The sequence below is a fragment of the Salpingoeca rosetta genome, assembly GCF_000188695.1.
Source record: "Salpingoeca rosetta unplaced genomic scaffold supercont1.6, whole genome shotgun sequence".
In the NCBI taxonomy this organism is placed as follows: domain Eukaryota; class Choanoflagellata; order Craspedida; family Salpingoecidae; genus Salpingoeca; species Salpingoeca rosetta.
In genome coordinates this window covers 77,715-94,050 of record NW_004754928.1, presented here as the reverse complement: position 1 = coordinate 94,050, position 16,336 = coordinate 77,715, and the positions used below count along the sequence as shown (strand labels likewise).

The 16,336-nt window shown below is 54.5% G+C and overlaps 6 protein-coding genes across 6 annotated transcripts in view; 3 read left to right on the top strand and 3 right to left on the bottom strand.

Moving 5' to 3' along the window:
* Positions 1–174: 174 nt before the first annotated feature.
* On the top strand, positions 175–3,413 carry PTSG_11893 (uncharacterized protein; the record flags this gene model as incomplete). Its single annotated transcript, XM_004996023.1, has 8 exons — positions 175–183; positions 400–600; positions 952–1,045; positions 1,269–1,417; positions 1,685–1,750; positions 2,066–2,257; positions 2,548–2,610; positions 2,825–3,413. The coding sequence occupies 8 exons, from the start codon at positions 175–177 to the stop codon at positions 2,939–2,941; spliced, it is 891 nt and encodes a 296-aa protein (XP_004996080.1). The 3' UTR covers positions 2,942–3,413.
* On the bottom strand, positions 3,198–6,766 carry PTSG_02582 (uncharacterized protein). Its single transcript, XM_004996022.1, has 4 exons — positions 4,915–6,766; positions 4,472–4,620; positions 4,137–4,234; positions 3,198–3,858 (listed from the first exon to the last, which is right to left on the bottom strand). The coding sequence occupies exons 1-4, from the start codon at positions 6,664–6,666 to the stop codon at positions 3,710–3,712; spliced, it is 2,148 nt and encodes a 715-aa protein (XP_004996079.1). The 5' UTR covers positions 6,667–6,766; the 3' UTR covers positions 3,198–3,709.
* Positions 6,767–6,873: 107 nt separating this feature from the next.
* Positions 6,874–9,210, bottom strand: PTSG_02581 (uncharacterized protein). The gene is made up of 6 exons (XM_004996021.1): positions 8,961–9,210; positions 8,711–8,806; positions 8,374–8,457; positions 8,016–8,160; positions 7,493–7,784; positions 6,874–7,287 (listed from the first exon to the last, which is right to left on the bottom strand). The coding sequence occupies exons 1-6, from the start codon at positions 9,105–9,107 to the stop codon at positions 7,149–7,151; spliced, it is 903 nt and encodes a 300-aa protein (XP_004996078.1). The 5' UTR covers positions 9,108–9,210; the 3' UTR covers positions 6,874–7,148.
* A 60-nt stretch (positions 9,211–9,270) lies between these two features.
* On the top strand, positions 9,271–12,875 carry PTSG_02580 (ATP synthase subunit gamma). The gene is made up of 9 exons (XM_004996020.1): positions 9,271–9,476; positions 9,870–9,919; positions 10,248–10,379; positions 10,592–10,641; positions 10,813–10,962; positions 11,191–11,336; positions 11,553–11,670; positions 11,867–11,969; positions 12,256–12,875. Exons 1-9 carry the CDS (start codon positions 9,439–9,441, stop codon positions 12,357–12,359), a joined length of 891 nt encoding a protein of 296 aa, XP_004996077.1. The 5' UTR covers positions 9,271–9,438; the 3' UTR covers positions 12,360–12,875.
* Positions 12,876–12,974: 99 nt separating this feature from the next.
* PTSG_02579 (uncharacterized protein) lies at positions 12,975–15,113 on the top strand. Its single transcript, XM_004996019.1, has 4 exons — positions 12,975–13,225; positions 13,628–13,793; positions 14,058–14,235; positions 14,523–15,113. Exons 1-4 carry the CDS (start codon positions 13,147–13,149, stop codon positions 14,649–14,651), a joined length of 552 nt encoding a protein of 183 aa, XP_004996076.1. The 5' UTR covers positions 12,975–13,146; the 3' UTR covers positions 14,652–15,113.
* Positions 15,114–15,393: 280 nt separating this feature from the next.
* The window catches only part of PTSG_02578 (uncharacterized protein), a 3,752-nt gene continuing 2,809 nt past the window's right edge, over positions 15,394–16,336 (bottom strand). The window contains exon 8 of the mRNA XM_004996018.1: positions 15,394–16,336. This exon is cut by the window's right edge and continues 347 nt beyond it. Coding sequence (XP_004996075.1) covers positions 15,744–16,336 — 593 coding nt within the window. The 3' untranslated portion in view covers positions 15,394–15,743.

Below are 16,336 nucleotides of genomic sequence, written 5' to 3'. Positions count from 1 at the left end.
CGCTCATGTCAGTGCAGCTGTGTGTGCAGCGCTGCCACCATGACACATACTGGATGTTCACCAGGTGTCTCTGTCGCGGGTCCACGCCAGCACCACGCAAGATGCTCTACGTTCTGCAGACAAGACCCTCGTCATATGGCAACAAGAGACAGAGGTACCCGTCACCACACGCAGATGGCGCATGTGTGTGCGTGTGTGTGAGTGCAAGTGGGTGTGTATGTGTGTGTATATGTGTGTGTGTGTGTGTGTGTGTGTGTGTGTGTGTGTGTGTGTGTGTGCAAGCCACGTTTTTATCTGCTTGCAGCTTGTGTTGTTCATCACCAGTCCATCATTGCTCTCCGTTGCTCACTTGTTTTTCACGCACACACACACACACACGCGCGCGCGCGCGCGCGCCAGTCTGGGATGTGGCTCGACGGGGCGCGTATGGGGGAGGTTGGCGGCAACACGCTTGGGTTCTTTGGCGCCGTGTTTGGCCCGCGTGCACAGCATGTGCTTGGACACAGTTTCCACGGAGCACTGCATCACTGGGAAGCCGGCTCGTCCTCTTCCTCCTGGACCCCGCGCGTCGTCGTCAGCGGCCACTTCAAGGTGTACCCTGTGTGTGTGTGTGTGTGTGTGTGTGTGTGTGTGTGTGTGTGTGTGTGTGTGTGTGTGTGTGTGTGTGTGTGTGTGTGTGTGCGTGTGTGTGTGTGCTATGCGTGTGTGCGCTATGCGTGTGTGTGCTATGCGTGTGTGTGTGCTATGCGTGTGTGTGCTATGCGTGTGTGTGTGTGTGTGCATGTGTGCGTATGTGCGTATGTGCGTAAGTGGTTTGATATGTATGAGAGAGACAGAGGTTGTCTGCTTGTTTGTTTTGTCTGTTTTCAGTGGGGGTGATGATTGGAGCATGCTTGACAAGTGTTGCTTACGGCTGACGTATTTGTGCTTGCTGTCCGTGCGTGTGTTCAGGATCACTCCCACGAGTTCCACTCGACAGGGTGTGCGCGGACGCAGGGCTACTACTTCATCGAAGCGAGCGACAAGCGAAAGAAGATCACTGCAGGTCAGAACGTGCGCATGTGTGTGTGTGTGCACGTGTGTGCACGTGTGTGTGCACGTGTGTGTGTGCAGTGGGTTATTCTTATTAACCATGTTCTCGTCTGACGGCCGTTCTTGCTTTTGAAACGATTTAACACATATTCACACACATACACGCACATACACACATACATACACACATACACGTACACACATACACGCACAAAACCATCAATCACCACGTGCAGGGGCGATGCAACGGCAGCTGCAGGTGCGGCAGACGACAACATCGACCACCCGCACGCAGCGCAGCGCCGTCCGCAAGGAGCACCGCGCCCTGCAGCTGGGCGACCTCAATGAGCTCGCCGCAGACTTGGTCAAGGCCAACCAGTTCAAAGTACGTACACACACACACACACACACACACACACACACACACACACACACACACACACACACACACACACACACACACACACACACACACACACACACATGCACACGCCCATATTATGTCGATGGCTTTGGCTGAGTTGTCATGGGTTTTGGACGCGTTCGCACCCAGTGCTCCGTCCTCCTCTCCCTCGACGTTGAGCACTTTTGTTTATTCAATTTGTAACCATCTCACCCTCTGACCCACATCATCATCACGTCCACGGCGCAGCGCCGCCGCAAACTGCTTCGATTCGCACGGAGCATGATCCACGAATGGGGCCTCTTCGCACAAGAGGTGTGGAGATTACACACGCTCGCGCACACACATACACATACACATACGCTCACGCTCACGGTCACGCACACACATACAAACACACACGTGCGCTCACGCTCATGCACATGCACAAGTACACCAACTTGTCACTTTGGACGTGTTGTTGCCGTGCCGTACTGAGTTAGTTGTGTCTGTGTGTTCAGTCGGTGCTGTGCTGTGCCACCCGGCGCTGCATCTTCTTGTTCCCAATTCCCCATACCCTCATTGCTGATACCCGCCCTTCCCCAAACAACTCCCCACCACCAATTCCTGTTTTTGTTGTTGCGCGTGCAGCCGATTGACAAGGACGAGCTTGTGATTGAGTACGTCGGCGAAATTGTCCGGCAGACGGTGGCGGAGGACCGCGAGCGCCGTTACGCAAGAATTGGCATCGGCAGCTCCTACCTGTTCCGAATTGACGAAGATTACGTCATTGACGCCACGCGCATGGGCTCCATCGCCCGCTTCATCAACCACTCGTGCGACGTACGTGAATGGGCCACTCTGTGTGTGTGTGTGTGTGTGTGTGTGTGTGTGTGTGTGTGTGTGTGTGTGTGTGTGTGTGTGTGTGTGTGTGTTTCTGGGTGTTTTTGTGTGTGTGTGTGTGCGTTTCTGTGTGTTTTTGTGTGCTTGTGTTTGTGTGTGTGTATGTGTGTCTGTGCGTGTGTGTACTTGCGTGTGTATACTTGCGTGTGTATACTTGTGTGTGTACGTGCTTTTGCATGATGGATTAGCCTGACAGATAAGTTGTTGTGGTTGTCTCGTTTGTTCTTCAGGCCAACTGTTACGCCCAGGTCGTGTCTGTGGATGGCAAGAAGCGCATCGGCATCTATTCAAAGGTCAGTGATCAACCACGAACATGTGACATTGTCGTTGCTACACTGATGAGTCCTCGCTCGCACGTACGTTAACTCACCCACAAACACACACGCACGCACTTTCTCGCTCACACGCATTCTCGCGCACACTCACACACACGCACTCATTAACTCACTCACTCATTAACTCATTCACTCACGCACTCATTCACTCATTCACTCACACAATGCATAGCGGCCGATTGCGGCGAATGAGGAGATCACGTACGACTACAAGTTCCCGCGGGAGGAAGGACCAAACAAGATCCCGTGTTTCTGCGGTGCGCGCACCTGCCGTGGCACGCTCAACTAGCCATGCCCCCAAGGCATAACATCATCAGGATTGCACGCACAGCGGGCTCGCTTATCTTGCCTTGGTTATCTTGCCTTGCTTGTCTGGTTTGTTTGGCTGGTTGGTTGTTTGGTTGTTTGCCTAGTTGTTTGTTTGTTTGTCTAGTTGTTTGCTCGGTTGGCTGGTTGGTTGGTGTGAGTGTATAGGTGTTGTGTCTTAGTTCGCTGCTCGCTGGAGTGTTGTATGTGTGTCTGTATGTTTGCTTGTTTGGCCCTCTCTCGTGTTCGTGTTTACGCGGTTAGATCGACGCAAGTAGATGTAACCGAACTGTGATCACGCTGCGCCCATCACTGACTGCACCACAACCAAGCACTCGAAAGGCACCACCTTCAACACCACAAACAGCATCGCGTGTGCTGGTAATGGTGCAGCTGTTCGATGAACAGAGGAGTTTTGTCGACGCTCAAACAACCAATACATCATGACAACAATGACATCAGCACAGCGCTACAGGAGTGGCCCAGCAAGACAAGCGCCCGGTAGCAAACAATATGTACAACAGAAAAAAGGAGGGAAAGAGAGGAAGAGGTCGAAGAAAGGAGAGACGCGCGCATGCGTGTATGTACATGCGTGTATGTACACGTTCAAAGTGAAGCATGCGAGTGCGTGAAAGCCAAATAGGATTGTGAACTTCAACTCGCACAAAACAGCACGCGCCAGACAGGAGCCAATGTCACTTGAGCTATGCTCGTCGCACACCAACACACATCAGGCCACGTCATGGGTTCGTTAGAAGTACATGTGGGGATCACTGGACATGGCTGCCACATCCGGAACACGTGGGGTGCCGTGGTCGTCTCCCGTGTGCTGCGCATCCATAGCAGCGGAAGCAGCAGCAGCAGCAGCAGTGGCAGCCGCCTCAGCACTCGCCCGCGCCCCTGTGAACGTTTGTACATGTGTTGGGGGTGAGGGATCAATGCAGGCCGCATTCAAACACAAGGACGATGAGCAACAAGTTTCTCCACTCAAGCACATGTCTGCTACGTCAAACACACACACACACAACACACACGTGCATACATGCACACACACACATGCACACACACACACGTGCACATGCACATGCACACATACACACGCGGGCGCGCGTGTCATTGCCACCATCACCACCACGACATGTGTGCATAGTTGTGTGTGTATTTGTGTGTGTGCGCACGTTGGCGGCGTCTGCTCACGGCCTCGGCAGCCTGCTGGTTCTTCTCGAGTTTTCTCTGCTCGGGAAGGCGGCTGTAGTACAACTTGTGCTTCAATATGCTGTCAAGGGTGATGGCAGTGGTGGTCGTGATGGAGCAAAAGAACGTGGAGGAGAGAGTGTGTCAGTTCGAGTGCAACAAACGACTGAAGAGCGAATTTTCTCTTGCATGCGGACACACACACAAAATACATTCAAGTACGCACACGCACACGCACACGCACACGCACACCAGGATAAGCACAACGCACGTACGCGCACAGGGCGACACGACAACTCAAATATACTTGCACGCGTACTCGAAAGCGGTGCGACGCAGTGCTGGAACAGAGACGGTTGCAAAGTCGGAGTGGGTTGCGCGCGCTTTCGTCACGGCTGTCTGCACAACGTCCACAATGGGCTGATAGCTCAGCAGCTTCGTGCCCTTGGGCACATCGGCAAGCGACACCTGAACAGTCAAGCAGTGCAGTGGCGGTGGGCTACGCGTGAGGCGACAAAGACATGTTCAAACACATGTTTTTTGTGCACACGCAGCAAACGAATGATCAAGCGCTTAAACAAGGTTTGCACGCACACACACACACACACACACACACATACACACACACACACACACACACACACACACACACACACACACACACACACACACACACACACACACACAAATGCACACACAAATGCACACACACAAATGCACACAGATACACACTCTCTCAAATGCACGCGAGCGTGGCCTCACCCCCTGTTCAACGAGGACATCGTCAATGTATTTGCGAAATGCCTTGCGCATGCGCTTTGAGATGCGTTCGGCGTGGTCAGACGGGTCGGCCATGGCGAGCGTGTGTAGGGCTTGCAGCGTGGACGGGTTGCTGAGGATGGAGGAGAGTTGTTGGAGCGATGAGTTGATGGTCATCAGCAGCGTTCGCACCTCGCGCACGCAGTGCGCCGTGGAGTGCTCTTGCTCATCGGTGAGCTGTTGTTGCTGCTGCTGTTGTTGCTGCTGCTGTTGTGGGTGCTGTTGTGGGTGCTGTTGTGGGTGCTGTGGTTGTTGGTATTGGTATTGCTGCTGGTGTTGGTGTTGGTGTTGGTGTTGGTGTTGCTGCTGTTGCGCTGCACCTGATGCTGACAGCAGTTGAGAAGACGATGCTATCGAGGGTAGCGCTGGCGTCGACTCGTCCGTGTATGTGTACGGTTGTGCGCGAGGGTGTGACTGGGAGAGAAACGGCTGTGTCTGCAATTGAGACTGCAATGCCTGCTGCTGTTGCTGCTGGTGCGACGTGTTGGGATACAAGGCCGGCTGTAAGGAGTAACCTGGATAGGGTGACGGCTGCTGCTGCTGTTGTTGTTGTGGCTGCTGCAACAGGGGTATTGCATGTGAGGAGGCCACTGTTGCTTGAATCAAAGGCTGGGACATGACCGAGAATGCGAGTTCGCTCGAAGGCGTCGCATAAACGGGCTGAAATGCTCCTTGCTGATGCTGTTGCGGTTGCTGCTGCTGCTGTTGCGGTTGCTGCTGTTGCTGCTGCTGCTGCTGCTGCTGTTGGGGTTGATGTTGTTGCTGCTGTTGGGGTTGATGCACATCGACAGAAGCAGTGGTGGAAGCATGGGGCTGACTCGCAACCGCTGGGTGACGAAAATAGCTCGCCTCCGTTGAAACAAGTGGCTGCATTGCAGGGCCGTGAACAGGATTGACTGCCGTGGACGCTTGAATACTGAACGTGCTCTGTTGGTGCTGGGGTGGAGACGTGGGTTGCTCGTGAACAGCGCTGTAACTATTATGCGGGTGCTGCTGTTGCTGATACACATGTTGTTGTTGTTGTTGTTGCTGTTGTTGCTGATGTCTTTGCTGTTGTTGGGATGTTGCGCGCTGCAATTCGGGAACATATGCCGCGTGTTGTTGTGTCGCTGCATGCTCGCCATGCGCAGCGTCGTGAGTTGTTGAAGCTTGCGGAGCATGTGCGTCGCTGAGTTTGGAGTGTTTGGCCTGCTGATTGCCGTCGTAGTCACCATCGTTGTGGTTGGCAGCGCTGCTGGAGCGCTTCTTGCGGCTCGTGAATCGGCCTGGCCGACGGCTCTTTCCCGGGACCGTGGGCTCTTCTTCTTCTTGACTGAGCTCGTTTGCTGGGGGCATACTTGCCTCATGAGCAGGGTCGTGTCGATGTGTGCCTGAGCTGCTAACGTGTGCCCCCTTCCGGTTGCCGTGCTCAGACTCAACGGCAGGATGATAGGCGCTGGAAGCCACAGCAGGCGGTGCAGTGCTCGCAGCAGCTGTTGTTGCAGATACTGCCGCGGCCGGGGCGGCTGTGGCAGGCGCTGGGTCGAGTTTGGGAGCACAAATCATGGGCTCTTCTTCGTCTTTGTCGTCTTCTTGGTCATCTTGCCCCCTTTCCCGCCACGGCTGCTGTTGCTGCTGCTGCTGCCGCGGCGGCGGCGGGTGGTGGTGGTGGGTTCCCAAGGAAGACGAGCCCGTTTCCCCATCACCGCTGTTCATGGGTGTGTGTCTGTTGTGCGTGGTGTACGTGTGTGGGGAGAGTGGGATGTCGGTAGGGTGGCGGCAACAGAAGGACGTGAAGGGGTTGTGGTGGTTGCTGTTGTGGTGGTTGTGTGGCTATGGACAGATGCGGTTGTAGAAATGTGAAGGAAACCATCACCAATAATCGATTGCTCGGCGGAACGTGCTCACACATCCACCCTGTTCGCTTGTTCGCTTGTTTGCTTGTTGCTTGGCTTGTTCGCTTGTCTCTGTCACGCAAGCACACACGCTCGCACACGCACACATCCCCTCGACGCCTCTCACTGCCGTTTGCTACAACGGTGCCAGTACATCTGGTCTCTCTCTCTCTATGTCTCTCGATTGCAAACAAGAACCAGACAATCACAACAGGCGCACGCTTTGCGACGCAGAGCAGCACTTTCTTGCTTGCTCGCTCATCATTGTGCCCACGTTCTTCTCCTTTCTCACTTGCAGCGGAATCAGACGTCCATGAGCACGCCCTTGTTTGACATGGAGATGATGCGCAGCGCCTTGAGGACCTGCAGCTTTGCCTCGCCCGTCTTGCCTGTGATCTTCAGCCCCATGGACGACATCTCCTTCACCGTCAGCGGCGCCGTCCTGCAACAATGTGTCAAAAGCATGGAGTAAGCAAACCGTAAGGATTGAAAAAGAAGCCAGGTGCACAGTGCTCTGTGTGTGTGTGTGTGTGTGTGAATGTGTATGCGTGTGTGTGTGTGTGTGTATGTGTGTGTGTGTACACGGAACAGCATTAAAGGCACGTGCTTGCTGTGTGTGACTGTGTTTTCTCGTGCGTGTGACGTACTCTGGCTGGAAGCGAGATTTTTTTCCCTTTTGCTTGGTAAAGTGCTCAAAGAGAGCCTGGTAGACCTTGTTCACGTCAGTCAGCTTGGAGCGGCCGCGAACAAGGTCGGACACGCTCATAAACTCCTCCTCTGTCACGGGCTCAAAAGCAACGCCCCTGCCCGTCTTGGTCTTCTGCAGTTGGTGCTGGTCATGCTGTTGCTGGTGGTGGTAGTTGTGATGTGCTTTTCCTGTTCGCTGCCTTGAAGCAGCGTTGTGTTTGCGTCCTCCTTGCGTGCTGTTTTGTGCTGGCGCTGCAATGCGTCGTGCAGGAAGAAGGTGTGGGGGGAGGTGTGAGGCTCAATGTTGGAGAAGGCGCTCGCAAACACGACCGACGATGCTGGCAATGAAATGAACATCACAACTTCAGCTACGCACAAGTACACAACCACACGCACACACACACCTTCACACACGAACACACACACACACACACACCTTCACACACGAACACACACACACACAAACAAACAAACAAACAACACCTGTGTTCTCGGCTTGGTCTGCGAGGTCAAAGGTGGATTGAAGGTCATCGCTGTGGTCGTGTGGTGCTTGATCGTGTGGAACGCCAGCACAGCTGCGCACTTCCGCCAGTGCTTCTTGCTCCTCCTCCTCATCATCATCGTGGTTCTGCAGATGACATTGCGATCAGAAGGCGTACAGAGAACGGCAGCCACTGATCACACAATCTTCTCACGTGCACTCACGCAAACACACGCGCACACACCCACTCACACACGAGCACACACACACACGCCTACACAGGCACGTGTCTGCACACACCGATTTATGCAAGCACCAAACAATAACAAAGTACGCCTATCTTCGCCGCAATCAACACACCGGCTTGAGGTTACAGGCGTGTTTCAGCTGCGTCAAGGTAGTACGCGTGTCGACAAAGAGGTGAAGTGCCTGCTCTGCCAATTCCTGAATGGGCGATACACACGGGATCCATATGAGATGTGCACGTTGTTGCAACCGAGGGACGCGCAGCGTGTCAGCTGCTGACAGGAAGACCAAACAGACAAGGGGTCACGAGTGCTAGCCTTGCTCAAATCAGAGTGCGCTTCTTCCACTCACTCACTCACTCACTCACTCACTCACTCACTCACTCACTCACTCACTCACTCACTCACTCACTCACTCACTCACTCACTCACTCACTCACTCACACACACACCTTGCGCTCTGTTGCCATGGCATCTGATTTCTCCTGTGCATGCTCCACCCTGGTCTTGAGTTCAAGCAGGCGGCGAATCAGCTTCCGTGGATTGACCTGAGTGTGTGCAGCAAGCGAAGAGTTGGTGATGTGAGCAAAAGTGAATACCCAATTGCCTCCGTAACCCGAGATGAGCAACCGCAACACACGCACGCAAGGCGCGTGTGTGCGTGCAACTGCAAGTGCGTGACGGTCATCGTGCCTAACACACCTCCTCATCGCCGAGCTGCTGGAAGCGCATGGCCAGGCGGCTATCCAACACACCACCGAGCTCATCCAGGTCATGCAGGGCGGTCTCAAACAGCTGCTGCAAGCCAGACACGGCGCTGCTCATGCGACCGCTGCCTCGTTGCTCCATCCTGTCGCTTGCTTGCTGTCGGTCTGTGAGCTTGCTCTCTTGTCTTTCTTGGTGTTTTGAATTTTCGCGGCAGCTTTGAGATGAACGATTTTTCGCAAATTACTTTGCTTCATAAATGAGCGAAAGCTGTGTTTTGAGGATACTTGTCAAAAGAGTCAAAGTGCTCGTTTTGGTGATCATTAGTGGAAGATTTCAGCGAAAATTCCACACAGCCCACCTTTTGCCAGTGGCTTTCGCCTGACTTTCACATCTGCTGGTGCCCACACAAAGCCACAGCAAACACCGCCACCACCCTCCTCCGCAACAACCAGCCACCACAGCAGCCGCCATCATGGTCGTCCCTGCCATGCTCTCCTCCACTCGCGTCGTGTAAGTCTATCTGCGTGTGTGTGTGTGTGTGTGTGTGTGTGTAAGTCTATCTGCGTGTGTGTGTGTCTGTGTGTGTCCGTGTCTGTGTGTCTGTGTGTCTGTGTGTCTGCATCGTGAAGTGGAGCGTGTGGTGTGCCTGTGTGTGCCTGTGTGTGCCTGTGTCTGTGTGTGTGTTTGTGTACGTGTGTGTGTGTGTGTGTGTGTGTGTCTCCCTCTGTCTCTCTCTCTCTCTCTGTCTCTGTCTCTGTCTCTGTCTCTGTCTCTCTGCGTCTGTTTGGATGCACCTGCGCGCTGCCGGTGTTGTGCAGACATGCACAGTGCAAGCACGTTCGCACTGAGACACAATCGTCATCATCTCATGCACGTATCTGCGGTGGCTGTGTGGGAGAGCAGGGGCCTGCAGATGCCCAACAACGCACGTACCATGGCCACCCTCAAACAGAGTACGTCTCCACTGCATGCGGCTTCGTGTGATGCGCGTTGCGAGCGGAGTGTCGATGTGTACATGCTGTGAACAACGCAGACTGACTGGCGAGCGAGCGAGCGAGGAGAAGCTTGTTGTGCTGGAGAGGGGGAGGAGGGGGTCGCTGGTATTCTTGAAAGGCGGGTGCGCCCGTCTGTCGTCGAGCCACTTGCTGTGCACTGCGGTAGCGTCGCAGCACCAGCAGCGAGACGTCGCCAATCCTGCCACTCGTGCACATGACGTGATACTGGACGAATGCTGACGTTATGATTTTGTGTTCGTTCGTGTTCGTTGTTGTTTCTGTACAGTCTCCATGCGTCTGAAGTCTGTGTCGAACATCCAGAAGATCACCCAGTCAATGAAGATGGTGTCTTCCGCCAAGTTCAAGCGCGCAGAGGATGCTCTCAAGCGTGCCCGTCCCATCGGCGCCGCAGCACAGGGTATGCACACTCACGAGTGAGTGCGGAGCAGGAGTTGATGGGTGTCCTTGTGTGTCTGTGTGTCTGTGTTTGCGTGTGTGTTGATGTCTCTGTGCACTGCCTGTGTCTCATCCACTTGTGCGCATCCACTTATGCGCTTGTCACTGCTTGTGATGGCATGGACTCACGACGCGAATGTGACGTGTGCATGTGTTGATGGTTGCATCAAACAGCCCTCAACTCCAAGGGTGGCATTACCGCCGACGAGGCCCCTGCCAAGCGCGTGAGTCCGCTGCTTGCTGCGTTGCGCCCGTGTTGCGTGTGCTGCGATGACGTGCAAAACAGAAATTGTGATTGGTCGCTTGAGTTGACACTGCTGAGGTGTCGCTGAGAACTCCAATTCACACTCCACCTCTCCTTTGTGATTACCATATCGTCGTCTGCGCTGTATTAGACGATTGTTGCCGTGTCCTCGGACCGTGGTCTGTGCGGTGGTATCCACTCTGGTCTGTCCAAGTCCATTCGCGCTGCCATCAGCGAGTTCCCCGACACTGCCGACTACCAAATCACCACCGTTGGCGACAAGCCCCGTGGCATCCTCATGGTCAGTCGCTGTTGTCGTGCTTGCTGCTCTTGGTCGTGGTGGTGGTGGCGGTGTTGTTGATGTCGCTGCTGCTGCTGCTGTTATTCGTGTCATTTTGGCTGTGAAGCGGGAGCCTCTTTGTTTATTTAAGAAACCCCCCCCCCCCTGGGACAAAGATTTGCTTGACCTTTGCAGCACTGACACCTTCCTCGCGTTCATGTGTGTGTGTGTGTCTTTGGTGTTGACCAGAGGACACTGCGTGACAAGATCACGCTGTCTGCCAACGAGGTTGGCCGTCTGCCACCCACATTTGGCGACGCCTCGTTCTTCGCACAGGAGCTCCTCGCCAGCGGCTACGACGCAGACACCGTCGACATCTACTACAACCAGTTCAAGTCAGTTCCGTGTAAATCTGCAGGCAGCGTGCGTGAGGGAGAGATGGGAGCAGAGAGACGGAAGGCGACGTGTGCGCCGCATCTGGGTGCACCTCGCTTGCACTGTGTGCAACACGTCAACGGTTTTGTGCAATGCATGCACATGCTGTGTTGCTCCATTTTGATTGTTTTGATTTTTCACGTGTCGTCTCACCATCATGACCCACGCACATGCAGGTCTGCTGTGTCCTACGCCGTGTCCACCGCCCAGGTCCCCAGTGTGTCCTCGATGGAGGGCAAGCCCGAGCTTGATGTGTACGATGATGTTGACAGCGAAACCCTTCGCAGCTACCAGGTGCGTGTTTGCTTGTGTGTGTTTGTGCCTTTGTGCCTTTTTTGCCTTTGTGCCTTTGTGCCTTTTTTGCTGCTTTCTGTGTGCACTGCTTTAGCCTGCACTGCTGCTTTGTCTTGTCTTGCTCTGTGTGGTTCACGCCTGTTTTGTTTGCATGTGCTGTTGTCCGTACATGTATGAATGTGTGCACATATTGCAGGAGTTTTCGCTTGCCTCGAACCTGTTTTATGCGCTCGTTGAGGCGCAGGCCGCAGAGCAGTCTTCCCGTATGACCGCCATGGAGAACGCCTCCAAGAACGCTGGTGCGTAATCGTGTGGTGGTCGGTGTGGGTGGGTGTGGGTGTGGGTGGGTGGGTGTGTGTTTGTGTACGTGTGTGTGTGTGTGTGTGTGTGTGTGTGATTTGTATGGACACAGATTGTGTTGTTGTTGCTGCAGGTGTGTGATGAAGAACGTTGGCGTCCGCCTGACTGTGTGCCCCGCTGTTGTGGCGTCGCTTGCTGAACACTGTACCCTACCCTTCCCTGCTCTGGCTCACCCACCTTCACTCGCGTGCGTGCCGCACTGCTTGTTCCACTGTGTGTGTTTAGGCGAGATGATTGAGAAGCTGCAGCTGACGTTCAACCGCACGCGCCAGGCCGTCATCACCCGCGAGCTTATCGAGATTATCTCTGGTGCTGCTGCCCTCGACTAAGCCTGCCCGACCACACAAACAACCCCGTCATCGCCGTCGCCATCGCCATCGCCATCACATCTGGTTGCAGCTGCACTTTGCCAAGCTGTGCTGTTGTTAGTGGTGGTGTGGTGGTGTTTACCCTTTCTTTCCATTTTCTTTTCTCTCGGCTCTTCGTTTCCCGCCTGCCTGGTTGTACGCACCCACACCAGCAGGCTGTATGTCGTGTGTAATTTCCGAATTGAGGCGTGGCTGTTGCGGCTCTTGGTATTGATGTGATGTGACGTGCGGCGTACGTGAAGGTCGCGTCGTCACTGTCGTCACTGTCGTCATTATAGTTCTTGTTCGTGTTGTTGTGTGTGTGTATGTGTCTTTGTGTCTGTTGGACCATGTAGTAATTCCATTGTTTCTCTGTTTGTTCCTGTAAAGCGAGTGCACCAAGCCGCGGTCACGCAGCAGCTAAAGTGAACGACAAAGCGAGAGAGGGGCAAACACACGCGCGCGAGAGAGAGAGAGAGAGATGGAGAGATGGAGGGCTGGGGACAAGCACACACAAACTCACTCACACACACACACACACTGCTCACACGCGCGTTGTTGTTGAAGATATTGGGGAATTATCCGAACCAAAAAAGAAAAGTGTTTGTGTGCGCATTTGCGTGGAGCGAGCAACGAACGACGACAGCCAAGCGATACGCGCTCTTTGCTGCTGCTGCTGCTGCTTCTCACACAAGCAAACGTCCATTCATACAAGCCCCACACACGTACACGCACACACACACACGCACCGCATACAAACACACCGAACATGGCTGCCCAAGGCCCCCTGATCACAAGCGCTGGGCGCAACCACGTCATCTTGTCAAAGCAGCTCTGCATCATCATTGGTGAGTTGAGTGAGTGAAGGGTGCCCGATGCGTGCGTGCACGACGCGCTCCACCCCTTTTAATGGCGTGTGTTGGAACATAGTGTGTGTTGGAGCAAGACCGCAAAGAGCAGACACACAGACACACACACACACACGCACGCACACGCACGCACGCACACGCACACACGCACACATGCACAAACACAGACGCACGCACACGCGCACGCACACGCACGCACACGCGCACGCACACGCACACACGCACACATGCACAAACAGGCAACCCCATGCAACTACTCCACCAGCACATTGTTAACAACTCACGTCAATGCCTTCTCCCTGTCCGTTTGCTTGCATGAATGTGGATCATCATCACCGTCGTCGCCATCGTTATGGACATCGTCGTCATCCATGGTGATAGCTGTGACGGTGCTCTGCGCTGGCTTCCTCTTCTTCCGCTTCGAGCAGTCCGCTGTGGAGCGCTCCCGCCTCAACCAACAACACGTCTCCGAACACAACCAGCAGCTCAAGGGCCAGAACGATGCCCTGATGAAGGCCAAGGAACAGCTGGAGAAGGACGAGGACGAGTGCGTTGCCGTGTCTGTGTGTCTGTAGTCTGTGTCTGTGTGCGTCTTTGTTTGTGTGTCTGTGTCTGTCTGTGTGTCTATGTGTCTGTGTGTGTGTCTGTGTCTTGTCTGTCTGTGTCTTTGTTTGTGTGCGTGTCTGTGTGTGTGTGTGTGTGTGTCTTGTCTGTGTATCTATCTGTCCCTGGCGCTGCCCCTGCCTCTGTGCTCCTTTACCGCGCTGTCCACCACCGTCTCACCGCCACCTGCCCACGATGCTCTGCACAGGTTGACAAAGATGTACGAGAAGTGGATTGCGGACGACAACGAGGATCTGAAGATCACCAAGGAGCAGATTCAAGAGATTCAGCGGAAGCTTGACCAGGTGCAGGCGTCGCAGGAAGTGCACGAGAACACACTTGCAGAGAAGGAGCTCATCCTTGCCGGCAAAGAGGACGTGCTGGCGGTACGTGCAAACAATTCGGCGGAAGTGTGTGTGTGTGTGTCTGTCTGTCTGTCTGTCTGTCTGTCTGTCTGTGTCTGTGTATGTGTGTCTGTTGTGCGTGTGTGTGTGTGTGTGTGTGTGTGTGCTCGACCGTGCGACCTTGCGTCTGCCTGTGCTTATGCATTGTACCTGCTGCGCTCTCTGCCGAGGTCTGTCATCTCATCGCCACCCCCGCACCACCGCACCCTTGACATCACCATCGAATTGCCCATTCTCCCCCCCCCCCCCCAATGTCTCGCACCACGCAGGACCTGCATGCGCAGCTGAAGGAGAAGAACTCGCTGATCAAGGAGATGAAGCGACGCATCACGCGTCTTGGCGGGAAACTGCCGGAGAAGATGAAGGAGATGCCCGATGACGACGACTGGGCGTGGTGATCATCCCTCATCATCATCATCATCATCATCATCATCATCATCATCATCATCATCACCATCATCATCATCATCATCCTTGTTCATCACCATCAGCACCAACACCATGGTGGTCGTGTGACATGACCACGATGGTGATTGTCATCGTCGCGGTGTCATCAAGGGCATTGCCTGTCTGGATGTGTCTGTCTGTGTCTGTGTCTGTGTGTGTTTGAGTCCAAGTTTAGACTGCATTGCTGCGTCTCTTTCTCGTGGCATCGTGGAGATGCTTCATACGTAGCCGTGTGTGTGTGTGTGTTGTGTGCGGTTGTGTACAAGAAGCAGAGAGATAAGAGTGTTAACGCGTTTGTGTTGCTGCACACACGGCGATGCTTGGCCTTCAGTTCCATTTCCCCCTTACGCCCTCTCGCTGTTGTGTTTGCGTTTGTGTTGAGTAGTGTCTTGTTGTTGTGTCTGTGCCTCCACGTTCCATTACAACAGTTCACACCCAGACCCAGACATTTGCGCGCACACACGCGTGTGGTGTGCGTGAGTGAGCGAGCGAGTTCGAGGGAGGGCTGGCACTGGATGTGCTACTCAACACAGTAAGCGCCCACACATGGTTGTGAAGCGCAAGCACACACACACACACACACACACACACACACATACACACACACACATACACACACACACATACACACACACACACACACACACACACATACACACACACACACATACACATCAAGCGACGATGCCATTGGGGTGGTGGTTCACATTTATGGAAGATGCGTACGACTGCCGGGCGCCGAGCAATGTAACAGATGCACCGAGCACAGAAATAAGCGGAATGTGATGCGTAATCGAAGATGAAACCAAACAACACAATACTCTCCTCGCCATTGCAACACGCCTTCACACTCAGACACACATGTCTAAATGGTAAGAAGCCGCAACACGACGCTCCACGCACGAAATCGCTCATCAACCACAACTACAGCCTACACCTAGAACGACCACAACACCACAGCCACGACACCCACAAGACCACGGAACAACCACGGCACCAACAACCACGGCACCTACAACACCACAGCACGAGAGCGCATCGCATCAGAAGTTGAACTGCGAGAGGCGGGAGAGGAGACCGCCTACGCGCGGTGCCTGGCCGTCTGTCGTGCGCACACGCGATTGCAATTCAGGCAGCACCACCACCTCCGCAGGTGCAGCAGTGGTGTTGGTCTTGGCCGTCGTCTTGCCTGTGGACGCCTGGGTGTCACCACCATCGCCATTGCCATGAACACTCCCATCACCACCACGCTGTCGTTGTATCTGTTTTTGCTCGTTGTTCCCTCCCGAGCCCCTCCGTCCATCACCCCCATCACCGCCTTGCACAGGCGCCCCTGACACCAAATCTTGCTGCTGTGACATACCCGCATTGCTGCCACTCACACCTCCGTCCCCTCTTCTTCCTCGCCCTCCACTAAGCGCGGAGTGCACGCCACTCCCATCACCACCACCACCACCACCAGTGCCTCCACCGCGCGTGTGTTCTGCCGCTACAGGCGTGTCGCCAACGCCGGATATGGCGGGCAGCTGGAGGCCAAAGCTCTGCACGGCGTTTGTGAGCGCTGCCTCGAGCGTGACGAGGTTGAAATGGGCCTGCGAGGTGTCGTTGGTGTCGGACAGTCGCATCTCCTTCATGT